A 25,089-nucleotide genomic window follows, 5' to 3' on the forward strand; every position below is an offset into this window, starting at 1 on the left:
TCTGTATTCAGGTGATCATGATTAAACTCTGCTTCATGAACAGTTTTGTGATCATAGAATCATAGAATTGTTTAGTTTGGAAAAGACCTTTAAGATCTTTGAATCCAATCATGATGGAAGAAAAAGCAGTATTTTTGTAAGAGCTTCATCATTAAAAATATTTCCCCTGAAATATGACATCTTCCCAAATGAGGAAAATTAAGTCTCATTGATGACTTGGAATTCCCAGGACACAGGGTCATTTTGGGTAAGGATGTGGCATTTATCCCCTTTCCGTTGGAGCTAGGACTTTGCAAAGTGAAGACATGAAGATTGATAGGACTAGAGGAAGAGAGCATAAATTTTTGCCTTACAGCACTGTCATTTGAAAGGGGGAATACTGGGTTTGTATTTTCTTTGAGATTGTTTATGCATTTTATCTAAAGATTGTTCCGAATCAATTGTGTAGAGTTTTTGAGACAAGTACACAGGAATAGCTCTTTTTTATGCAGTATTAAAGCTACAAGGCTGTAAAGTCCAGGTCTCCACTTTTCCTGTCTTGCCACAATGAGTCTTGAATTCTTCAAAATGAAGATTTTTTCTTGGCCATTCTCACCTGTTTGTGTGGTGAGAGAATGAGCTGCTTGGACAGACAGACGTGAGCTTGACCTTTTCAGGCTGTTGTGGCAATCGCATCCAGGTACTCTGAGTTAGATGTCAGATCAAGCTAGTAACAGAAGATGGATGGAAGCAGCATCAACACGGTCCCCAAAATGGTGCCATAAAACATAGAACACCATTCAGTTCTCTTAAAAATTACTGTGGGTGTCTTTCCACCAGGGAAAATACAAACCATTGCATTCAAACTAGTGAAAATAATTAACTGCAGCTCATGCAGAGGCACTTCAATAGTAGCACGGGGTAGAGAATTTTGCTGTTGAGTTTGCCAAGAAATCTCCCAGATCAACATGTTGATGTTTCAGACCACATGCTGAAGTCATTCAGTCTCCCATGAAGTATGTAGGGAGTCTTCATCAGACATCACTTAGAGGGCACAGATTTCTACTCTGCATTGGAATATGTGAAGTTAGATAATGCCTCATGGAATTTTTTTCAACTCCTACCTCTACTCCTGGCTGTAGAGCTTTTACTGTTTACTTAATGCAGGAAAGAAATGTTTCCCTAGTAACTTAAAAGAGATTTTTCTGCTATAAAAGCCCACAGGAATGCCAGATAAAAAGGTAATCCTAAGAAAAAGCACTCAAAATTGATTACTAGGTAACAAAGTCAACACAGGCATACATGTCAGTGACAGCTTATATTTGCTAATGCTGTATATATGAGCTGGTTAGTCAGAGCTGCTGAATCTGGCGTAATACATGAGTATATCAGTTTCAATAAACACTGAGACAGATTTTATCTCAGCTAACACCACATATTGCAAAATCACAAATGCATTTAACCAAGAGGATACATGACAATTCCTTAACAAAATATCATCTCTTTGACATCAGTTTCAAAGGACTGAGTTGACTTTGGCTGCATTCCTTCTGCCTGCTGTGTTATTGCAGCAATGAATATCACTGCATTACAACAGGACTGTAGAGAAAAATAATCTTCAAAAATATAACAAAAGAAAAGCATTGATCAGCAAGTCAAGACTGAAAATAAGTATCTTTCATTTACTTCTCCAGACTGATATATCTCTTTAGTCACTTTTCTAGATACTTCACAGTCAACAGAGAACTTAAGGCAGTGTCAGAAATCATAAAAGAATTCAGTGGCAGAGAATACTGATTTTCAGGTATCGCAGTAACTAAACAATATTTCTACCCCTTAAAATAACTCAGTGTGCAAGTTTCGAGCTGGCTTCCCGCCAAGTCCCCCGAAACTCGACAACGAGGACCCGCCTCCCAGAGAGGGAAAAGAGAAAAAAAAAAGAAACAAGCAGCCAAAGCTATAGCAAAAATACGTATATATATATATATATATATGTTTTATATATGAGACAGATACACAAAAGGAGAATACCACACACCGGGGGGGGGGAAAGGGGGGGAAGGGAAGGGAGAAGGACAAAAAGGGGCAAGGACCGCACAAGTCAAACAACCAGCCGAAGGCAAATTAGCAAAAATCTCACCACTTCCCTTCGAACAGGCAGGATGGCTAGACACGGCCCCTGGCTCTCCCCTCACGGGTGGCAGATAACAGCAGTCACTGTAGGCCTCGGCTCCAGATAAGCCAGACCGAGACAGGGACCCACCGTTCTCGAACCTCGCCGGAAAGGAAGAGAGCGAACTATCTTATCCATGCCTTATTTATACCCTAGGTTACGTAAAGGAATAGCATGGAATACTTCCTTGGTCACCTTCCTAGTTCCTTCCTGGTTACAAGCTGGTTTCCAGGAAGGCCTAGACTGAAACCACCACATTCTCCACCCCTTATTCCATACTATTTCTTTACGTAACACCTGTATATTGTGTTCGTCTCTATCCCGCACATATACACATATACATATATAGTCCATGTTTATTTTTTCTCGAAGGCTGTCGTCTGTCATTGAAGATCAGCACCACCAGCAACTCGATTTGTGTTCTTGGCCTTTCGTCATAATCACAGTTCCGGTTTAGGGCTGGCTCATTGGTTTGGGCTGTGTCATCATCGGCCATCCTTGGATTCTCGTATCAGCTTTGTTCGGGTCTTTTTTTTTTTCGTCTGGTGTCTGGTCTCCTGTAAAATACAACTCAAGGCACAGAATTAGTTTTTCCCCAGGCTTAGGTTTCCTTGAGGCACACATTGGATCTCTCCATCCTTCCTCATGACCCACCAGGTATATCCAGGTCCTTGAGCAAAGACAATCCCACGAATGGGTTTGTCTTGGCCTGAGGGAGGAGTGATCCAAACGGCCTTACCTAACACACCTTTTAGATGGATCGCTGGAACTTTGTCTCCATCTACAGTGTGGAGGGACTCTGCTTGGGCAGGACCAGCTCGGTTGACAGAGCCTCGGGTGTTGACTAGCCAGGTGGCCTTGGCTAAATTCTTGTCCCAATTTTTGTAAGTTCCCCCACCCAGTGCCTTTAGAGTCGTCTTCAACAGTCCATTACACCTTTCTACTTTTCCTGCAGCAGGTGCATGATATGGAATGTGATATACCCATTCAATACCATGCTCCTGTGCCCAAGTGGCCACTAGACTGTTTTTGAAATGAGTCCCGTTGTCTGACTCAATTCGCTCTGGAGTGCCATGTCTCCACAGGACCTGCTTCTCAAGGCCTAGGATGGTGTTTCGGGCTGTTGCATGTGGTACCGAATATGTTTCCAACCATCCGGTGGTTGCTTCCACCATGGTAAGCACATAGCGTTTACCTTGGCGGGTCTGTGGCAATGTGATGTAATCAACCTGCCAGGCCTCTCCATACTTATACTTCTCCCAACGTCCACCATACCACAGGGGCTTAAACCTTTTTGCCTGTTTGATAGCAGCACAGGTTTCACAGTCACGGATAACCTGAGAGATAATATCTTTCGCTAAATCCACCCCTCGGTCTCGTGCCCATCTATGAGTGCCGTCTCGGCCCTGATGACCTGAAGCATCATGAGCCCATCGAGCTAGGAACAACTCTCCCTTCTGCTGCCAGTCTAGGTCTGCTTGCAAGACCTTGACCTGTGCAGCTCGGTCTGCTTGTTCGTTATTAGCATGTTCCTCATTAGCTCGCTTCTTGGACACATGGGCATCCACATGGCGGACTCTTACATTTAGTTTCTTCACTCTGGCAGCGATGTCTTGCCACAGATCAGCAGCCCAGATGGGTTTCCCTCTACGCCTCCAATTCATCTTTTTCCACCGGTCTAGCCATCCCCATAGGGCATTGGCTATCATCCACGAATCGGTGTACAGGTAGAGCCTTGGCCATCTTTCTCTCTCTGCAATATCTAGGGCCAATTGGACCGCTTTGAGTTCCGCAAACTGACTCGATTCGCCTTTACCTTCAGTGGCTTCCGACACTTGTCGGGTGGGACTCCAAACAGCTGCTTTCCACTTCCGGCTCCTCCCTACAATACGGCAGGAACCATCGGTGAAAAGGGCATAGCGTCTTTCTTCATCTGGCAGCTTATCATATGGCAGAGCCTCTTCAGCTCGACTCACTGGCTCTTCTTCTTCTTCTACCAGACTGAAGTTCCCACCTTCAGGCCAATTGGTTATGATTTCCAAAATGCCAGGGCGATTCGAGTTCCCGATTCGGACACGTTGCGTAATCAAAGCGATCCACTTGCTCCACGTGGCGTCGGTGGCATGATGCGTAGGGGGCACCTTCCCTTTGAACATCCAGCTCAACACTGGTAATCGGGGTGCCAGGAAGAGCTGTGCTTCAGTACCAATTACCTCTGAAGCTGCTCGTATGCCTTCATAGGCTGCTAAGATTTCCTTCTCCACAGGGGTGTAATTGGCCTCAGAACCTCTGTAGCTTCGGCTCCAGAAACCCAATGGTCGCCCTCTTGTCTCGCCAGGCACCTTTTGCCAGAGGCTCCAGGAGGGACCTTTATCTCCGGCTGCGGTGTAGAGCACATTCTTTACATCTGGTCCCGTTCTGACTGGTCCAAGAGCCACGGCATGTGCAATTTCTTGCTTGATTTGCCTGAAAGCTTGTTGTTGTTCAGGACCCCATTGGAAATTGTTCTTTTTACGGGTCACAAAGTAAAGAGGGCTCACAATCTGACTGTACTCTGGGATGTGCATCCTCCAAAAGCCTATTGCTCCCAGAAAAGCTTGGGTCTCTTTCTTGTTTGTGGGCGGAGCCATTGCTACAATCTTGTTGATTACGTCTGTTGGTATCTGACGTCGTCCATCTTGCCATTTCACCCCTAGGAATTGGATCTCTCGGGCAGGTCCCTTGACCTTGCTCTTCTTGATGGCAAAACCAGCATCGAGGAGAATCTGGATGATCGTCTGTCCTTTTTTGAAAACTTCTTCTGCTGTGTCCCCCCATACAATGATGTCATCGATGTACTGGATGTGTTCGGGAGCCTTACCCTTCTCTAGTGTGACCTGGATCAATCCATGACAGATGGTTGGACTGTGTTTCCACCCCTGGGGCAGTCGATTCCAGGTGTATTGAACGCCCCTCCAGGTGAAAGCAAACTGTGGCCTGCACTCTGCCGCTAAAGGAATGGAGAAAAACGCGTTGGCTATGTCGATGGTGGCGTACCACTTTGCTGTCTTGGACTCCAACTTGTATTGGAGCTCCAACATATCTGGTACGGCAGCACTCAACGGTGGCGTAACTTCATTTAAGCCACGATAGTCCACAGTCAGTCTCCACTCTCCATCGGATTTACGCACAGGCCAGATGGGGCTGTTGAAGGGTGAATGGGTTCTGCTGACCACCCCTTGGCTCTCCAACTTTCGGATCATTTTGTGGATAGGGATCACAGCATCTCGGTTTGTCCGATACTGTCTGTGTACAGTTGTTGTGGCTATTGGCACTTCTTGATCTTCAACTCGCAGTAATCCTACAATGGAAGGGTCTTCTGAGAGGCCAGGAAGGGCAGACAATTGCTTGGACTCCTCTTCAATCACCGAGGCTATACCAAAAGCCCACCGGTACCCTTTTGGGTCCTTGAAGTATCCTCTTCTTAGGTAGTCCATACCAAGGATGCAAGGGGCTTCTGGCCCCGTCACAATGGGACGCTTTTCCCATTGATCTCCCGTCAAGCTCATGTCCGCCTCTACTACTGACAATTCTTGAGACCCTCCGGTCACTCCAGAAATAGTAACAGTCTCGGTACTCTTATACTCCGAAGGCGTTACAGTACACTGGGCTCCAGTATCTATCAAGGCCTGGTATCTCTGTGGATCCGATGTGCCAGGCCATCGAACCCACACAGCCCAGTAAACTCGATTATCTTCTTGGTCCCTCTCCTTCTCCTGGCAGAAGGCAGGGCCCCTCTACTGGTCTTGATCAGAACATTCGTCGTCAGAGTTTGACTTTGACTTCTTAGACTTTTTGCTGTTGTCGAAGTGGACCTCCATCTTCTCGTGTTTTGGCAATCGCAGTTTCTCTTCTAAGAAGTCTCCGTCTACTACATAGACAACTTTCTTGTCAGTCTTCTTTCGCTTCAGCTCCCTCACTCTAGCTTCAAGCTTAGAAGTGGGTTCACCATCCCACTTCTTCATGTTTTCTCCTTTACTACGAAGGTATGCCCATAGTTGGTTACGTGACCAACGCTTAGAGTTCTCTTTCCTTCGACGCGTGAATGACAGGGACCGTGAGCGAGATCGAGACCAGGATCGAGGTCTAGGCCGAGGTCGTCTTTGCCGGTCCCACCGTGATCTTCCCATTGGCCTTTCTTGGTAATCTCTATACCTTCTGTCCTCTCTGTCTCTAAGGTCATCCTCATATCTGGAATATTCATAATCTCTCTCCATTCTTTCCCTATCGTAGGTGCGTTGGTACAGGGGATTGAAGGAGTCTTCCATATTTTCCTCTATGGTTCTTATCCAAGCACACATAGTGTCCACGCTTGGTTCCTCCATCTTTGGATTATATACGGGTATCAAGCAAGAAATATATGGTTTAGGGGCACCTTGAATTACCTTTTTCCACATTGGTTGCGTGCAGGGAACATTCTCAGGAACTTGGACGTCATAATAATCTGGATCAGAATAGATGATCTCCAGCATGGCCAATTCCCGTAGGTATTGGATGCCTTCTTCTGCAGTCCTCCACCTTCTTGAAGAACTCTTCAGGGACTCCTTAAATGGGTATTTCACTCTCACCGCGTGGAGGATTCGGAGCCAAAGGCTGGATGCCATTTTCTCCCTCCCCATTTCTTGTTCTATCACAGGGTCTCGAGCAATGGATCCCAATTGTCGTGCTTCATCACCTTCAATTACATGACTATCAGCTCCCTTGTCCCAGCATCGCACCAGCCAGGTGAGGACTTCTTCACCAGGCAAGCGCATATAATCTCTCCGTAAATCTCGAAGCTCTCTTGTGGTCAGTGATTGTGTAATTTCGCTTTCTCGCATTATTTCTTGTCCATCTCTCCCACGTAGAATCTTTTCCACCTCTCTCTTTACTCTTCCACTCCTACGTGGGACTGCTCCCGCTTCCTCCCTATATCTCTCATGTGGAGGTAGAGACTGGGCATGCCGTGGGGATAAGCTTCTATATTGTTCACGCTGTGGAGATGGATTTCTACGCCGTTCATACCGTGGGGATGGACTCCTACGCCGTTCACGCCGCGGAGATGGACTTCTGCGCCGTTCACGCCGTGGAGATGGACTTCTATGCCATTCATGCCATGGGGATGGACTCCTGCGTCGTTCGCGATACCCCGCGGGTGGAGGTAGTGAGTAATCTTTCGCGTGCTGAGATAAGGGCCTCCTCCTCCAGTCATTCACACCTCCAAGCGAAGGTTGGGTCTGGAGGGGTAGGGATAATTCCCGCTCCAATTGAGGGGGATGCTTTGGCTCCTTCTTTGCGTCTTTTGTAACACTGAATGTGTAGTCAGGATATAAATCATCAAGCGACAATATACCACCGGCCATTTGTACTGTTGCTTTCTTTTCTCTTGATGCTATTCTGTATTCCTTTGGGCGTGCCCCTAGTTCCTTTGGACGTGCTCCTTCCCGTGTAGCCGTTTCTTTCTCTCTGGTAGCTACTTCTTCTCTTCCAATCGCTCCTTCCTCAGTCACAACCACTTCTTCCTCTCTCGCAGTCGCGCCTTCATCACTTGCTGTTGCTCCTTCTCCCATTGCTGCCGCTCCTTCATCTACTACGTCCTCTGTTCCTTCTTCTTCTTCTTCTTCTTCCCTTTCTTCTGTGCGTTCTGGTTGCGGAGATGGATCCGTAAGTTCCTTGATCTCCCTTACCCACGTCTTCTTCTTCTCCATAGGGGCAATGATGACCTTCCGGTTCTTAGCTTGAGTCCCGGTTCTAGTGGACTTAGTAGAAATGGCATTGACTTCAAGTTGTGTTTGGACCCCAACATCTGTAGACCTAATAGGGACATCACTGGTTTCAAGTGGCGTGGTTTGGGTCTCTGTGTCGACCTTAACCCTTTGAAGGTGGTCTATGGCAGCTCGATAAGCATTAGCCAGGCCCCAGCACAAAGCGGAGAATTGCATATTTGGATCTTTGTAGGAAAAACACCCTTCTGCCAAACAGTGGGCCATCTCACCAGAATCAAACATTTGTTCTGGTGTGAACTCCCAGTTAATGGGGGGTGACACATGTCCTACTAATCTACCAAAATCTCCCCAAGCTCCATGCCACCCGGGGACTGGCCTGTCTGCAGCCCTTTCCAAAGTTCCAGCGAGTCCCTTTGAGGTGTGATCTTTCCTACAAGAGGGAAAGCAACGGAACCCCATTCTTCCAAGTTTAAGGAGCACTTCCAGTACCTTTATCAATGACAGTACTGTTGCAATAAGATTTATATAGTAATTAGAGCCGATTTTAACCATGGGGATCTCCTTTACCAAACCTTCGATGTCAAAATTAAAGGATGGAAGCAATTCGTTCCATCCATCCTCAAGGTCTGGACGTCTCCCTATAGAGTAGCCTAACACAGGTGTAAAGATGGCTAGAATTATAAGACAAATTAATGAAATAGCCACTGTTTTTGTTATTATTTCTTCTTGTTCTTAAAACAACCCTTTGTTTATATAAACAAAGCTTCCTTGGCTGCTTTCCCAGACCTGTTCCCAAAACAATAGATTGGTTGCAAAACAACACCGAGCTTGGCTGTCTTCCCGGAAAATGTTTATCAAAACAAGCCAAACTTAACCAAAATATCCCACTCCTGACACCAAGAATGTTGTGCAAGTTTCGAGCTGGCTTCCCGCCAAGTCCCCCGAAACTCGACAACGAGGACCCGCCTCCCAGAGAGGGAAAAGAGAAAAAAAAGAAACAAGCAGCCAAAGCTATAGCAAAAATACGTATATATATATATATATATATATATGTTTTATATATGAGACAGATACACAAAAGGAGAATACCACACACCGGGGGGGGGGGAAGGGGGGGAAGGGAAGGGAGAAGGACAAAAAGGGGCAAGGACCGCACAAGTCAAACAACCAGCCGAAGGCAAATTAGCAAAAATCTCACCACTTCCCTTCGAACAGGCAGGATGGCTAGACACGGCCCCTGGCTCTCCCCTCACGGGTGGCAGATAACAGCAGTCACTGTAGGCCTCGGCTCCAGATAAGCCCGACCGAAACAGGGACCCACCGTTCTCGAACCTCGCCGGAAAGGAAGAGAGCGAACTATCTTATCCATGCCTTATTTATACCCTAGGTTACGTAAAGGAATAGCATGGAATACTTCCTTGGTCACCTTCCTAGTTCCTTCCTGGTTACAAGCTGGTTTCCAGGAAGGCCTAGACTGAAACCACCACACTCAGTGAAAAAATAGGCAGGTCTCATACATTCACCCTAACTTTTTGGACAAGTATTATTTTACTTCAACAGAACTGATACCAAGCATAAGAACTGTACCTCACAGTCTTGCAGTCTTAATTTTGTGACTCCTTAATACAATAATAAAAGTTTTATGAACTCAAATGACGCTATTAAGAGAGGAAAATTAGCCAAAGCCTCTCTGGACTTATTCTCAAGACCGGAATATTTAGTTCTTCTTTCCATAAACTCTGGTTATACATGAAAATGAAACATTAAAGTGCTGGTGCAGAGCCAAATTGCCCTAATACATAAAAGTTTAAACTACAAACCAAGTGCTGCTGGGAGACAAGAGCACTATCCATGTATGGGATCCATGTCATTGCTGTCTTCTGAAAGGCACTGAAGAATGATTATGCCCATAGTAATGGAACTGATCAACTTGTCCTCCAGAAAAGCACACCAGCCATGCCTTTAGAACAATGTAATATCTTGACTAGCCAAAGAAGACAGTATTTGCTTTTCTAGCTATTGCCAACAACATGGGATAAAGAAAAACTACTGTGAAAGTATTAAAGAAAATTCCAGCAATATGACACTGGTTAGCTGTTGAACCTCCAGAGGTTCAGACCAGAGCACAGACCAGAGACTGCCCTGGGAACTCCAGTTTACATACTCCGTGGCCTTGGCACATGAAGATGATCTCCATGTTGTTCTGTGAGATCTCTCCAGTGACTTTGATACAGTGTGCTACAGAAGAAAGTCTCCAAAGCACAGAAGCTTTGGTACATCTCATTTGTCTCCGATAAGACTTGGTGAGGGCAGTCAGTAACTAGTTCTTCCCTCCCACATGCTCTCAGAGCCTTTTCACCATTAACAGTAAAACAAAGAAACAGCATGTCCCCACATTCCAACAGTATGATCACGATATTCAGAACTCTGTTGATTTTTCTTGATACCTTTCCGCAAATAAAAACATATACATAATTTTTATAATGACACAGTGATAAGAACACCTGCTCATGGAAGCCATGATGCGAACCTCCCACAGCCAGAGGGTTACTTCAGGGTGAAGTGACAACAGTGTACTCAGTGGAGGACACTGGTAGGGACTAAAAGAACAGACACCACTACCGATGGGTCACTCTGAATATAAGCATAAAGATTAGGAAGTCAGAAGCACTGGAGAACATCATCCCATGGCTTGACATGTTTTTGAAGGAGTGTAGCATAGCTATTGATCTTAAGAGAAACATATGCCTATTCTGTGAAGCTAAAGATTAAGTGTCAAAATGTTCTGCACAGTAAAAATGATTCCAACCCAGGAAAGCAGAGCAGAAGCACTTCACATGCCTAAAAAATTTCAGTAGGGAGAACATGAAATGTTTCAGGACTCTCAGTCACACTACAAGTAAACAAGGATTTTACAGGGATTGCTCACCTGGACCCACAGACCTAAATTCATCCCATGTGGCGTTTTTGGCACATAAACACTAGGTTGTTTTTGGTTGGTTGTTTTATTGTGGTTCTTTTTATTCTGTGTGTTTCTTTCTGTCTTGTAACAATCCTGACAAACAATCTATTTGTCTGTGACCTCCACCCCAGATTACTATAACTCACTATGTGGTTGAAGCTAAACGTGTGGGTAAAAAACAGGCTCCAGATATGACTGCTCATCTTTTCCAGTGCTCACATCATTATAGAATAACAGACCAGCTTCCAAGTAGTTTGTAAAACAGATCCAATAACGAACTGAGACATTTGGTTGTTCATCCCCATGATTTAATAGGTACCCTGTTTCACTGCATAGGGAGAGTTAAGAGCCTTAGAATTGCAAACTGGACAGCCCAAATGGCTATGATATGATGTGCTGTGCACAGAGACATATTGGAAAACTCCTCCACAGTGTAAGGATCTCCTACAGCTAAAGCTAGCAAGGCTTCATGGTAGTTAGGAACACAGACTTCTAGAATTCCCACAGAACTGAGCAGAGCTAGTCCTTTTATTCTATAGTCTGTGTTCTACATATGTATTTTATTGAACACAAAAATTGTGTTAGTAGTAAACCCACATATTTTTATCTAATATGCTGTAGTTAGTATATTTAACAAAAAAAAAAGGACAGTATGTTCCGTTCCTAACTTGGCTGACAACTGAAGCCCTCATCACCCACCTTCAAGGAAAAGAACTCTGCAATCTGTTGCAGAGATGTTTTTCCTTGTGATCTTTCTGGTCTTAGGAATTTTTAATTCCATCCTACTCAATGGCACAACTTCATGCAGATCTACTTGAAAGTGTGTTCTTTTCCAGTTATGTATATAGAGGGGTGGTTAGATCCATTGATTAAGATGCCCCAAAAATGTGTATTTGAATCTCCTCAGGCTGAGCAGCAAGCTCAGTCTCACATCATTTGCCTACTCTGACATTCAGGCTAATATTTAAAAGGTGGTTTGCATCACAGCTGCTTTTTATTTTTTTCCAAGGGCTGACTTCATTTGCATTCTTGGAGAAACTAAATCTTGTTTATGTGGATTAAACCTGCTCACAGGGTCTTGGGTGGAAGAAAATTCATCAGGCCCTACATGAGAACTGCACACTTCAGCTCAAAATGAGCCAATTCCATGCCTCCGCAGAGAAAACTAAGAGGAAAATTTATTGTTAAATGGGAAGATATTACAGTGTGGTTAGTCACCTTCAGGGGTAAATGGCACTTAAATTAGGGAGTATTTAGGATGTCAATTCTGGCACCAAGTTTAGGCTTAACTACTAATTATTAGTCTAAGTACAGCCTAAATACTGCTGCAGATTCCTCACTTCATTGGATTTAATCCATTACAGAATTTTAAAATCTGTGAATGGTTCAAAACCTGGTTTTATTTAAGTTCATGTTTTGATATATGAGCCATAGTGTCTGCTAAATAACAAAGCCCCAGCTGAAACATGGGAAAAAGAGGACAGAGCTTTTTTTGTGGTGATCCAAACATGCATCCAGGGTAGGTCAAGCAAATCAAGATGCTCACAAAGTATCACTATCAGTAGAGCACAAAAAAAAAAATTATAAGTTGTTCCTTTTGTGTAAGCTAGTGCAGCAGAATTCTGTTATCCTAAAAGGCTCATGACTGATGAGGGAGCATATCAATTCATAGCCTATAGAATGAAAAATCGAATTGTTTGATGAGACCTTGGATGAAATTTCACCCCTTCTACTACTATGAACCTGAATGATGTTGAAGAGCTTGACAATTTTTGTTTGCTTCATATAATTAGGTTTTAATAATTTGACGAGAAAAGGCAACTACAACAAATTTAACATACATAACAAATAAGAAAATTTGCATTATATTTGAAGGATCTGGCAGACTGCCACTCACCACAATGTCTTGGAACAAACTAAAGTTATCTATAATTTCACAGATGTTAAACAAAACAAAATTAAAAATGTTCTGTTGCTAAAAAATTCTTATGGTGAATTCAGATTTGTCTCCATGTTCATAACACAAGTAACTTGACAAATGAAAAGTAAAGATTCAGATAAATAAAACACAATAGAATGGCCACACACAGCATGGGATCTCATAAACTACTGCAAATATTTGTACTGTTCTGAAAGTCATCTTGATTAAAAATTAACAATGTATTCACTGTTTCTATCCAGTTTTCCTGAAAAGAACTAAAAATTCATTTTTTTTCCTTTGTAGAAGAACCAAGCATGTGGTTCTCTACCACAGTCATTTATTTCTTACTTACAAATCAGACAATTCTTAACAAGACAGTACAGTACAATAATTCTTCCCATAATAAAAAAATTATATATTCTATTTTGTTCTTTGCTGAAGTGGTTTTCTTATGTTTGCTTTCCTGATACAAATGTCCTTGGTCAAAGTAGATGAAAAATGTGATCAAGCTGCAAAAAAAAAAATCCATTTAATTGACAGTCCCAGTATTGAAGGAAGCTTGTGCAACCTTTGAGTTTGTTTTCTTGTTCAAAGCTGTGCAGATGAAATTTCCAGCTTCCATCACTCCATAAAGATTTACTCCCTAAAAAAGAGGTGAAAAATGTTAAGGATAATAAATGTACATGATGAAAATGCTTAGACTCTAAGTTTTTTTGCTCCAGGGTCTAATTTTTGCAAACAATGGGCCTGATTCATGTTGTAGGTCAGTAACACTGATCAGCAGCAGAGTTAGAGTGATCTACAGAATAGTTACAGCAATTTACAGAATAGTTACAGCTTCCCGTTGTTTGGAAGGTTCTACCACTTTGAGAGTGATTTCTTCTCTTAACAGCAGTGGACCAAATGCTGGAGTAATATTTTTCAAACTCAAAAGAATCTGGAATAAAAAACTGGAATTACAACTAGAAGAAGTTGGAAGAAAAAAGCAGTGTCTACATATGTGCTGTACTTCTTTATCACCCAGTGCTAAGGAACTTGATGTATTTAAGTATCCCATCTGCAGCTCAGGAAAATGGAGGAAACACACTTGTATTGGCAACTGTGTTCAGGGAGAAACAGGTTCCTGTATTCTCTTGAGTAAACATAATCTCCTTCTTGAAGGAGAATTAATCCAAAATTACAGTTTACATTGCTATCACACCTGAGCAAAAATTTGCAGCTGCTTGATCTGCCCATGCTAAAAAACATGTCCCTTGAGCAACCGCTTTTTAACTAACATAAGGTACATAGCAGTACTGCTTAACTGTGAAAATGAAATCAGATTACTGATTAAAGAGGCAAAAATACTTCATTATCAGTCTCCTGGATTACTTGGGTGTAGTAAAAGTTTTAGAGTTAGATCATATAAGTGGTAAAAATACTTGCTCCAAAGGTTGGAATTTAGGAGCCAGTAAAGTTCCTGTAGAAGGGATGCAAAAGGGGACTCTGAACTACCAATACACTGAGCAGTCACACAAAATTGGGAGAAGGGTGTCACTCAACATTAAAGAGTACAAGGTGTATTGGAGCAGAAATACACTTTCACTTTCAGATTAATATACTAAAGTTCGGACCAAGACTTGATTTAAATACTTAATCCTGTAATTGGTTCTAGCACTTATTTCCATGTTCTTCAGTAAACTTGGCCTTTTTCATTCTTGGAATTCACTAAAAATGTTAATGAGAATAGAAATTACTTAACAGAAATGTAATCAAAAACATTTTTAATTTGAAAAAAATGCTTCAGAGTTTCCAATCAGCACCATGTAAAACATTTGGTCCTTACTTAGGCTTAGTTTGTAAAGCCCTATTGCACATAAGGTAATATAAAAAAATTTTAATGCATGTGTGCTTTTTAACAAGGCAGAAATGAGCAACATACCGCCATGGATATATTTGGTAGTTAGATTACAGCAGATGTCAAAATAAACTCCCCAAACTATCCAATATTCATGTTTTCATCACTGTAACACTGCCTAATGTGCTATGTGTTGATAAGAAACATACGTTCACAGTTCACATTCATTAAATGGAGTACATGCATCTCTTCTTTTTTTGCTTTCTTATGCAAGTGGTGTGAACCAAAGAGGATTACCACGAGGGCACAATACTTGGCACTGATGAGCATGACTCACAGATGAGAATGGGACAAGAGTAGTGACAAGTGTTTGTAAGGGTGTTGAGCCAAAATAGCACATCTTCAGATAGATACTCAGAATATACTATGTAGTAACCACTCCATATATCCACAATTACTCCTTGACACCAAGGCATGAAACCAAAAAACAGAAAGAAAAGTGCCTTCAATAGTATCTATGTACTTGGACAAGTGCCTTAAGTCAGACAGAAGGCAAAATCCTTTAATTCCCATGAACTTCAAAACATTCAGCCTGCCAAAGATTAATTTCATGGGTCACTTCTTGATTACGTGTTCTGAAGAACAGTATAGAAAAAGAATCAGTTATTATTTTGATGTGTCTGGTCAATCTGAACTCAATAATGTATGGTTAAATACTATCCATCCTTTGCTTGACACTTCGAGTGACTTCAGTCAACAAACTGAAAGCTTTAGTGTGTAGCTGAGATGAACATGAGAAAGTGCTCCTTGCAAATGGACAGTATTAGCAATTAAAATTTCATTTTGTGCCATTACACAAAAAGGAACGTATTAATAGATTTGTGCAATAATGATTTTACAGAACTGGCAACAGTACCAAAACCAACCAACACTACAAAGACCAAAGCTCATATATTAAAGTAATAACTTTGAGGCTCCAAGTCTCTCATCCGGTAAAACACACTTTATTTAATGGGCCAGAAAGGATTCAAGAAGAAAAGCTTTGTGTTTTTCTTTTGCATAATCCAAAATTTAACAAAACCACCAACAAAGGCAACAAAACAAAAGGGCAACTAAGTGTCTCATGATGAGATTCTCTCCATGGGATTTGGTATCAACCTTTAGGAGAAGCTAGATTCCTGCTTGGACACCAGACTATTAACAGATTAATCAATCTTATCAAGAAGCCTGGAACAAGGTATATTTCATATAATCAAACTTTTTATTTAATTGCTTCATTCCGCTATGAGTCAGTTGGAAAGACCAATGGGTATTTAGCCCAAGGAAAGACTACTGAAAGCCTAAGGTACACAGCGATGTAAAGTGAAATGCAACATTTGTCCTACTTATTTCAAGGACCTGTGTTGTTTCAAAAGAATAAACATCATCTTCATGAAGAAAAGCTATCCCAATGTGTATACAAACAATTCAAAATAGAGTCCACTTGTAAAATGGACACTTGTGATTAAACCTTTTCTAAACAGGTGTCTGACATCTACTCAGAATTCCCTAAAAAGCAAATGAAAGCAGATAAACTCTTAGAGTGAACTCTGTAAGGCATTGAATATGCTTTAACAGTGCTCAGGGAACAAGTTTTATAATCCTTTTATGTCAAGGAACTCTATCAGCATGTATACCACACTGAACTGCAGCCTACAAACAACTGGTAAGCTCCTCAGTAACTCAAATCTTCATATTTCAGACATCAGACATTTCAGTTTCTTTCTGCAGTAGTTTAAATGCAAACCACACACTTTGCAGTTTTGGCAGCTCTTTATGTGTTCTCTTTTGAATTTGACCCTCGGAGTCTGTGTATCAATTAAAGTCACTGTAATGCTTGAGTTAGCACAAACACATTGTGTCACATTTCCAGAACAACAGTGGCCAACAGGAAGAACAAAGAGCACACATTCATTGGAGAAGGTAGCATTAACTGGTTCCCACAAAAACAGAATAATTAACTTGCCAACCATGCTAGAGATTCTAAAAGTGTGCTCTTGAGGTGTGGATGCTCACTGGTAAGGTTCATTAAAGTGCAGCTCAGTGCAGATAAGCTGCTCTACCCTCTATTCCAAGAACAGAGCTGGAAATAAAAATTACTGTGAAGCCTGCTAAGCAGTAACAGGTTTTGTACAATTTTGAAATATATTAAGTGGATACCTGAGAAACAACAATGCCCTCTGCTTGGACTCCAAACACCACTTTTTTTTTTTTTTCAACTTTGAAGCCAGAAAAATTTACAACAAATTAATAAGCACTATGAACCAAATCCAAAACTGTGACAAAAGCTGAGGTCCACTCAGTCTTTCCACTGTAGAGCTGATAAGCCTTCTGGAGCAATGTCTACAGTATGAATGTTTTGTGGCTACTGAGGCAGAGCCTGAGTAGCCTGAGGCTACTCAAAGCAGCTGCTACTAAGCTCTACTCTGCTACCATAGCTCCAGGTAGGGAGAGGGAGATTATTCAGATTATGTTAAATATGCAAACCAATTCTACCCTAAATTGCTAATGAAGACAACATCACTCATGTTATGTGTCAAGCTATGTCAAAGCACTGAGTTTGCGAAATTTACAGTTGGCTCACAGTATTTTATTGCACAGCACAAGTAATTGGCAGGTATGTATTGTATGTTTCCTAGAAAAGTATTTTTGTTTTCCTTAAAGTCTAAAGTAGAAAGTAAAAATATCTTACTGTATTGATTCCCAGACCATTAAGCATGTATATCACATCCTCTGTGGCTACATTTCCAGTAGCACCTTTTGCATAGGGACAACCACCAAGTCCTGAAACAGATGAATCCACTACAGAAACTCCCATCTGGAAAATAACAACACAAAACCAAAACATCAGCACAGAGTATTAATTACATTTATTGATAAATGGCAGGCTATATGGATTAGTTACATGCAAAAAATATGCACTTCTCCACAAATGGATGTGTTCCTTGGAGGAAGTTCCTTATAATGGAACAATTTGTCCTGACATCTTTATAAGGTAAGACTCTTCAAACACAGGATATGTAACAAAGAACTAACAGTCCATTACATATGATTTTGACAGATAAGATAATTGCTGCTTTAGAGTCAAACAGAGGTTTATGCTTTTTCTCTCTTTATCTTTCAACATATTTCTAAGTAGCCTGCATCTGTTCTTGTAAATGCTTTCATTGAACCAAACACAATCAATGGAATTTCTCCTTAGATATAGGTTCTGAGCTTTACTTTGAATATTTTTAAGGGAATACTTGGTGCATGGTGTTAACCTTTCTCATTTTAACTAGTCTTAAATTAAGACTTGAAAAAACATTCAGCTGTCATAAATTCATAATTCTCTGATTTTTATTTTCTTACTGCTGCACCCAAGTGCCTTCTCTCTTCTGATACTCTCAGCATATTCATGATAAAAAATAGTAAACCAGTTACCAACTCTGCCTAGCAGATAATACTACATTTCCTATGGGATAAAGCCTTCCCTGGAAGACAGATATGGGAGGGAAAAAACCTGAGCCTGTAATTTCCACTGATTTGAGTGAGCGCTTGCACCCTCTTCATTCTGTAATTAGATTTTAAAATAAAGCTGAAATTGGGAAGAGATCTTTTTCTGTTACAACATGTTAGGTATGTGATCCAGGACACTGGGTCTCCCTTGTCAGACAAAGCTTTTCAGTCTTCCCCTTGAAGAGGATCAGATGCCTCTGGAGGCATTCAGGCTCTAGAGATAATCAGAAGCAGACAAGGGTATTAGGCAGAACAGTCATCAGCTCTTCAAAGACACCAGCTTCTTTCTATCTTAAGTACACTGAGGGTTCTCCCCATAGGGCTAATTTAGGCAGACATACACCAAAACTGTAGAAGGAGAAGTCAGGCAGACTGAATCAGAGTGCAATAACAGCTCAAATTCAGGACAGGAGTTCCACTTTGACTTTGGGTCCAGAGAAATTCATATGTTAAACCATGCCTGTTACTTGCATTTGCAAGTCAGTAAGATCTGCTTTGAGGCCTGGCTGAAGAGAGAGCTGATTTCCCTTCTGAGGGACCTACCTACCCCTGCAAGCTAGTCCAGAACCCTGAGCTTCTCCTTCACAGCCATGCACACAACTAGCTGGCAAGGTAGGCAAACAATATGTCCTGCATTCTGCAGTTGCTAAGACCCCTATCCAAATATACCCATCAGTTGTTTGGGGTTTTTTTTTAGTTCCAAAATAAACTTCCCTAATGTTTTGTTGTACTTGCTTCTACTTTTAACAACGCTTTCTGTAGTTTTATCATTGGCCTTACGGGCTCTTTAAAGTTCCAACGTTTCTGGAGGGCAATAATAAAAAGTAATCCAATGAAGTGCTGTTCCAGGTCCTTTTCTTGGACAGGGAATATTATCTTGAGCTAGGTAGCTGATCAAAGCCTGTAATAAGGACCTCAAAGGAGTTGAGGTGTGTAACTGTGACAGGCAAGACGATATGTTTAATATTGCTCACACAATGAGAGTCTCTAAGGAAGGATATTGTCCTTTAAAGTACACTAATCTGTGACTTATGGAGTGAATCACCAAAGTACATTTCACATTTCAGTCACTTGTTACACACTTTGTGTAACCTACCAGTCAGAAAATGTGTTATATGACACATCTGTGTCTAATACATAAAGGATAAGCATTTATGATAGCTTTCAATTGGAAATTCTCTCTTTTTGCATTAGCTGCTGAGATTCATGCATTTATGCTGGAAGTCATTGCTACAAGCTCCACAGTGGCAACTTTCAGGCTCGCAAGTGTCCCTGCAGACACACACATAAGGCCTCTTAGTGGAAAGATTTAGGGTATGGTGAGGTTCTGCGGAAAAGGGTGTCTGACATGGATGTGCAGGTTGATACAAGCATGCATTCCACTACCATGCCTGCTCTTTCAGTTTAATTTTAAGACTTCAATTAGAAATTGCTGTTCCAGAGATGAAAAAGTAGAAGGTCTTCTCTGTGGTGACTCGTGACGGGACCCGAAGGAATGGCCTGAAGTTGTGTCAGAGGAGGTTTAGGTTGGATATTAGAAAAAGGTGTTGGGCACTGGAACAGGCTCCCCAGGGAAGTGGTCACAGCACCAAACCTGACAGAGTTCAAGAAGCATTTGGACAATATTCTCAAGACTCTTGAGGATGGTACTGTGCAGGGCCAAGAGTTGGACTTGATGATCTTTGTGGGTCCCTTCCAACTCAGCATATTCTGTGATTCTGTGAAGGAAGTGTCTTTCATGGAGTTTTCCCCAAACTGTAAGGTTATGTTGTAACTTCTAGAGCATTCTTCTTGATGTACTTATTTTCAATAACTTTTACATGGTGATAAAAGCTATAGGCAAATAAATTTATAAGGTACATCACAGCTGTTAAACTCCCAAGGAAGATGAGCAGACTCAGAAACAGCTTCAGTAGCATATAAAGAGTCATGTTCTAGTCCCATATAAAGAGTCACGTTCTAATCCCAGTGAATTATCTCATTAAATGCTTGTCCTTGTGCAAAAATCGGAAAAAATATCAAGTAAATTGTACTTGTTGAAAAACAGCCAAAAAAAGTTTGCCAGGTCAAAGCTGGGGAGAACCTCTCCCTCTGCAGCGTGTATTACTATCAGTAGCCTGCTCCAGTCAGTGACAGTAAGCAAAACCAAGAAACAATATCCTGCCAGCATTAGCAGAGCATGTTTTCTGAAAGCATTGAATAAATATATATAAAAATTTCTTGATATCCTTGTACAAACACTTGTGATGCCACTGTAATTCTGCATTTGCAGTGCAAGTCTTGTAACACTGGGGAACAGGTTGCTTACAATCATTTGTTTAAAGTGATTGTGAATACATGGAGGAGTACAGGATACTACAGCAACTTGATGGTAACATGGAACACATATCTTTGTCTTACCACATCTTTGTATTCTCAGGCAGCCTTGTCTGCGTTTGATTCAAACTACCTTCCCTGGAAGCTAGAGTAAGCTCAGTCAATTTAGCCTAATGTAGATGCAAGAGCATAAAAATCCTAATGTCTTCAGCTGGCTAAGTAGTGGGAATGGTAACTTCCACATGACTGGCAGTGATAATTGATCTGTCTTTTAAACATTTACTATTATGGCTAAGCAGAAAAAGGAGAAAGTCTTAATTACAGCTTTACACTGGTAATGTCCTTGGTGTGGTGGCTTTCATCCCAGTACAGGACTCTTAAACCATTACTTCCCAGAAGCAGTATATAAACATGAAGTCACTAAAATTGCATCTCCATCAGGATGGATTTGCTATTTGAACATTAGGCCAGTTGTAGACAAGGTCTTGACATGGTGTATATAATACAGCAGCTCTGACTGACCTCCAGATCTGGCAGTTCTTCAAATCAATGCTCTTAATATGCAATGAACAGGTGTCTCTGCCTTTAGGATAATGTCTTTTAAAGTTCACAATGCTTCTGATAAGATGTCCACTGCAACATACAACTATTTCAGCAGCAGGGTCAGCTGCATCTGTCTGCTCTTGCGTGTTGTACAAATGTAATGTGTTTGCTGATTCATGTGTAGAATCACTGCAGTTCATCTTCAGTGTGGCCCCATTCAAAAAAGACCTTAAATAATCCATGGTCCAAGCTCCATTCTAACAGTGCTAAAAACAGATGTTGGAAAACATCCTTCAGCAGTGCTACTAACTAATTCGGAGGTTGATATTACAGCTGAGCCTGTCCAAGCACAGTCTGAAATAGCACCTAATAAATAAATTCTCTGCAACTCTGAGCAGCTATGAAGCTTCTTTGCTTCTGCAACCATTAAAAGCATAAGGGACTCTAAAAAAAAAATCTAAAAATTGACTAAATATGTAAAACAAGGTCTTTTCCTTCATTACATCTCCAGTATTTGTCAGGCTTTTACAGGAGATAACAAGTTTCAAGCTGTTTAGCAATCTGAGCTTGCAAAGTATTCACTGTCAATAGGAGATCTTTAAAAAGCTTACAGTCTCATTCTCACTTCCTGACAGGCACTAAATTGTGCTGACATTCATGAGAAGTTGCACTGCAGCTATTCCATAGGATATGTCCTAGACGAGCACTCACCCAGCTACTTATGTATGGACATGTGTGAGGGTGAACAATAGCTTGGCTTCCAGGACAACTATAGTGCTCCAATCTTTTTTGACACTTTGCAGCCTTTCGATAATCACTAAATTCCTGACAGTGGTTCCTGAACACCTTCCAAACTTTAGCTTTGGCTAGCTTTAGCTTACTCTCTAGAGAAGGTAGAAGACTTCTTGCTCCTGTCCCATGCTAACTTCGCAATTCCCCAATGAGAGAGCAGGGAATTAAATTTATCACCTTTGTCAAACAGCCAATTTTAACAGGAAACCATTATTGCCAGTGAATAATAAATGCTTTATGTTTCTCAGTTTGCTTTACTGCCTCCCCATAACTTCTTGTTGGGACAGTTAGTCTCCTTCCTTACTGATCTTTAAACCTGGCTTTGTCTGGCAGAAGTTTAACTTTGTCCCTCTCTTAAAAATGGCAAAGTCAGCATCAGTAACCCCAGGAATGTACGAGGTATAAATCAGAAGCTATAAACCAGGTCTCTCATAAATTAGGCTTCTTCTAAACTATGAGATTTTGAAATCATAATATCAAGGATCCTAGGTATGCATTAAACAGGCAAAGATTTGTTGTGTGAAAAAGTCTAGGGGCTTGTGTACCAATGCCTTAAAGATAGGTGCATGTAGGTTCAGCATTTGTTCAAGGAAGGGAGGAGGGAGGGAGGAAGAAGTAAAAGGAGGACCCACACACATGAGGTCAAAGGTTGTCCACACAAAAGGCAGCACAAGACTAATGCTATTTAATCCTGAAGCCCGGTCAGTACCTGACACTCTTGGCATGGTATGGTTCTGTCCTATCACTGTGTCTCTCTGGCATCAGTCTGCTACCCACCACCACTTGGCATGCCATCGGGGAAAACACCTTATCCTGTAGAGATAGAGGTAACCATAGAAATATAAATAACTATGCCAGCAATGCTTCATAAGGTTCAGTGATCACAAAGGCCCTTTCTTGATTTACATTATCAAGTTGTCTAAAAACCAAAGCTTGCCATTCCTCTGTTTTTCAATAAAACAAATGTATGTAAATAAATATTATTTTGGTATTTGAGCAAGTAGAAGCATAAATTTCTACAATAAGGCAATAAAGTGGGGTAACATCTCTCTGTGGAAAGCCCTGAAAGTTATGTGCATTTCCTTCCTACTTCTTTTTCTCTCCACTTTTGCTAAATTAACGCATCACAAAACATGCTTTTCAGAGTTAACGCTATTACTACTGACCACAGGGTGTCACTGTTACATTAAAATATCTAATTTGCCAGTTAATTTCGTTTGAAAATTAATACAATCAGCGGGAAGAAAAGAAAAAATTCTTTTCTCCCAAAATATATTGAGATGCAAGCAATTTGTGGGCAGACGTGCCACACAAAATAGGTCAGTACAGCATTCCTTTAACTTATTGCACACATCTTTTCACATTGCTACTGACACGTTTATTATAAGCAAAGCTAGCAATGACATCTAGAGTTAAAGTTCCCTAACACTTTCCATCATAAGGCCCTACTTTCAGTTGTTTATTACTTTGTCAGCCTTTAACTGCTGGAACTTATGTTTTCTAAACCTTGTCTCTGCCTCGGGCTGGATTGTTTTGAAAGTTTTAGTGAAAAATGGGCTTGGTCACTTCCAAGAACAAGTTCTGGGGAAGAAAAAATACTTTGTTATGCTAATATTCAGTAACTTTAACATGAATTTCTTGGAGATGCTCTTGTAGTTTTGCACTCTCAGATTTGGCACAAGAGGGATACTGATCTTAAGAGATCACACAGTCTGGACTTAGTTACAAGCTTAGGGAAGTTCCACTTCACTGTCAGGACCTAGTCAGTCTGGGGGTTAAAATGCCCAAGGGTCAAGAGACCAGCAGCTGACCACGCTCTTTCCTTCAACCTCAATAAAAAACTGCGAAGCAGTTTCTTTGAAACTGAGTTTGAAAATCTGTGGTTTTGACTGACAGTGAGTCACCTGCACAAAAATCCTCTCACTGGTGGGCTAAAGCGGTGACATTTGTGTTGAGGACCCACTTCTTCGGAGAACATTCATGGATGTTTAGGGGGAATCAATCCAATTCAACACGAGACTAGTTTTGAGATTTTGGAAAGCTAATAAAAATCCTGTGCCATAACACGATGAATATTGTGAGGCGGATGTTCACAAACCACTATTTGTATTGCCTATGGAGGCTTATTCTGCTCCTTTTAGGAATAAGTACAATCTTTTATTTACAAAACACCGGGTTTGCTGATGCAGGGCTGCGCACAGCTCGAACCCTGCTTTGCTAAGGATCACAAAGCTGCAGGGGGAGCAGGAGGCACACGCCAAGGTCTTGTTGAAACCCATGAAGATGCAATGATCATCAGAACACTGAGCAACTTTCCAGTCTCCCTTCCTTCCCTCCCCAGGCAACCCAGGGCATTGCCACATGCTGATGATGATTTGAAGTAAGTAGTTACTGCCCCGGATGCTCTTCAGCAGAAATTGCTGCTCTCAAGCAAACCTCTGAGGATTTAACAGTTTGCCTACTTGCTATGTCGTGAAATAACCCAATCTATAAATGCGAAATATTTGTTCTATAGATATATGTTTGGACACAGTCAGAAGACCAATTAAATATACAGAGCAGAGAAGATAATAATCTTGGGATCTGGAGGGAAAGGGAGAACTAGAGAGAAAAGGCAAAGGGCAGTTTTGGGGTAGGCTGGGAGAGAACCGTCTAGTCCAGAGGAGCAAAAACTGTGCCAGGTTGCCTGTGCCCTACATGTAGCCAGTTGACAATCAGGTTTTTCTCACATGCTACATACCAGTGTAAATGAATAAAAATAAATCGAAAAATAAACAAAGGGCTTTGAATGGACAGAGAAGACAAAATGATTACTTAACTTGATGGTAAAGTTACTGAGGGTAGCTTTGGGCAGGGAAAATTTTGCTGGGACTGGAGAAAGTATGTTTGGAACTGCCGACAATGAAGGTCCAGTGAAGAAAGAAAAGAAAAAAAATCCACTCACTACCATTGAAGGCTCACAGAAGATAAGCTAAGTAGACACATACCCACGAAAATAAATGGCTGAATTATCTTATTGGCTGAATTATGGGACATCAGCTGAGAATGGGTTGAATGAAGTATGGAACAGGTAAAAATCATTTTTTGGAATTTAGGCTGCAGAGAGAGCACTTCACTGTGAGCTACAACACTGAAAAGTGCTACTATGGAGAAGCAGGGAAGGACACTGGTCTAGTATTTGAAGTGCACGTGACAAATGTGGAACATGTGAATCTATCAATGAAAATGGCAAATCTCACCCAACCATCACAGTATTTGAAAAGGCTCTTTTTTCCTCCATCCAGG

General features: G+C 41.5%; 1 protein-coding gene across 2 annotated transcripts in view; it reads right to left on the minus strand.

Annotated features, from left to right (window-relative positions):
• Positions 1-12,627: 12,627 nt before the first annotated feature.
• HMGCLL1 (3-hydroxymethyl-3-methylglutaryl-CoA lyase like 1) overlaps positions 12,628-25,089 on the minus strand; it is a 72,752-nt gene continuing 60,290 nt past the window's right edge. Inside the window, exons 8-9 of one of the 2 annotated variants that reach the window (XM_027730547.2) lie at positions 17,348-17,473; positions 12,628-13,288 (exon numbers count right to left, since the gene is read on the minus strand). In XM_027730547.2, the coding sequence (XP_027586348.1) occupies positions 13,262-13,288; positions 17,348-17,473 (153 nt within the window). In that variant the 3' untranslated portion in view covers positions 12,628-13,261. Of the gene's footprint in view, positions 13,423-17,347; positions 17,474-25,089 lie in introns of both variants that reach the window. The other variant, XM_027730546.2, reaches the window with a different exon arrangement.

The sequence above is a fragment of the Pipra filicauda genome, unplaced genomic scaffold (assembly GCF_003945595.2).
Source record: "Pipra filicauda isolate LSUMZ 115617 unplaced genomic scaffold, ASM394559v2 scaffold195_size2193078_pilon, whole genome shotgun sequence".
NCBI lineage: Eukaryota > Metazoa > Chordata > Aves > Passeriformes > Pipridae > Pipra > Pipra filicauda.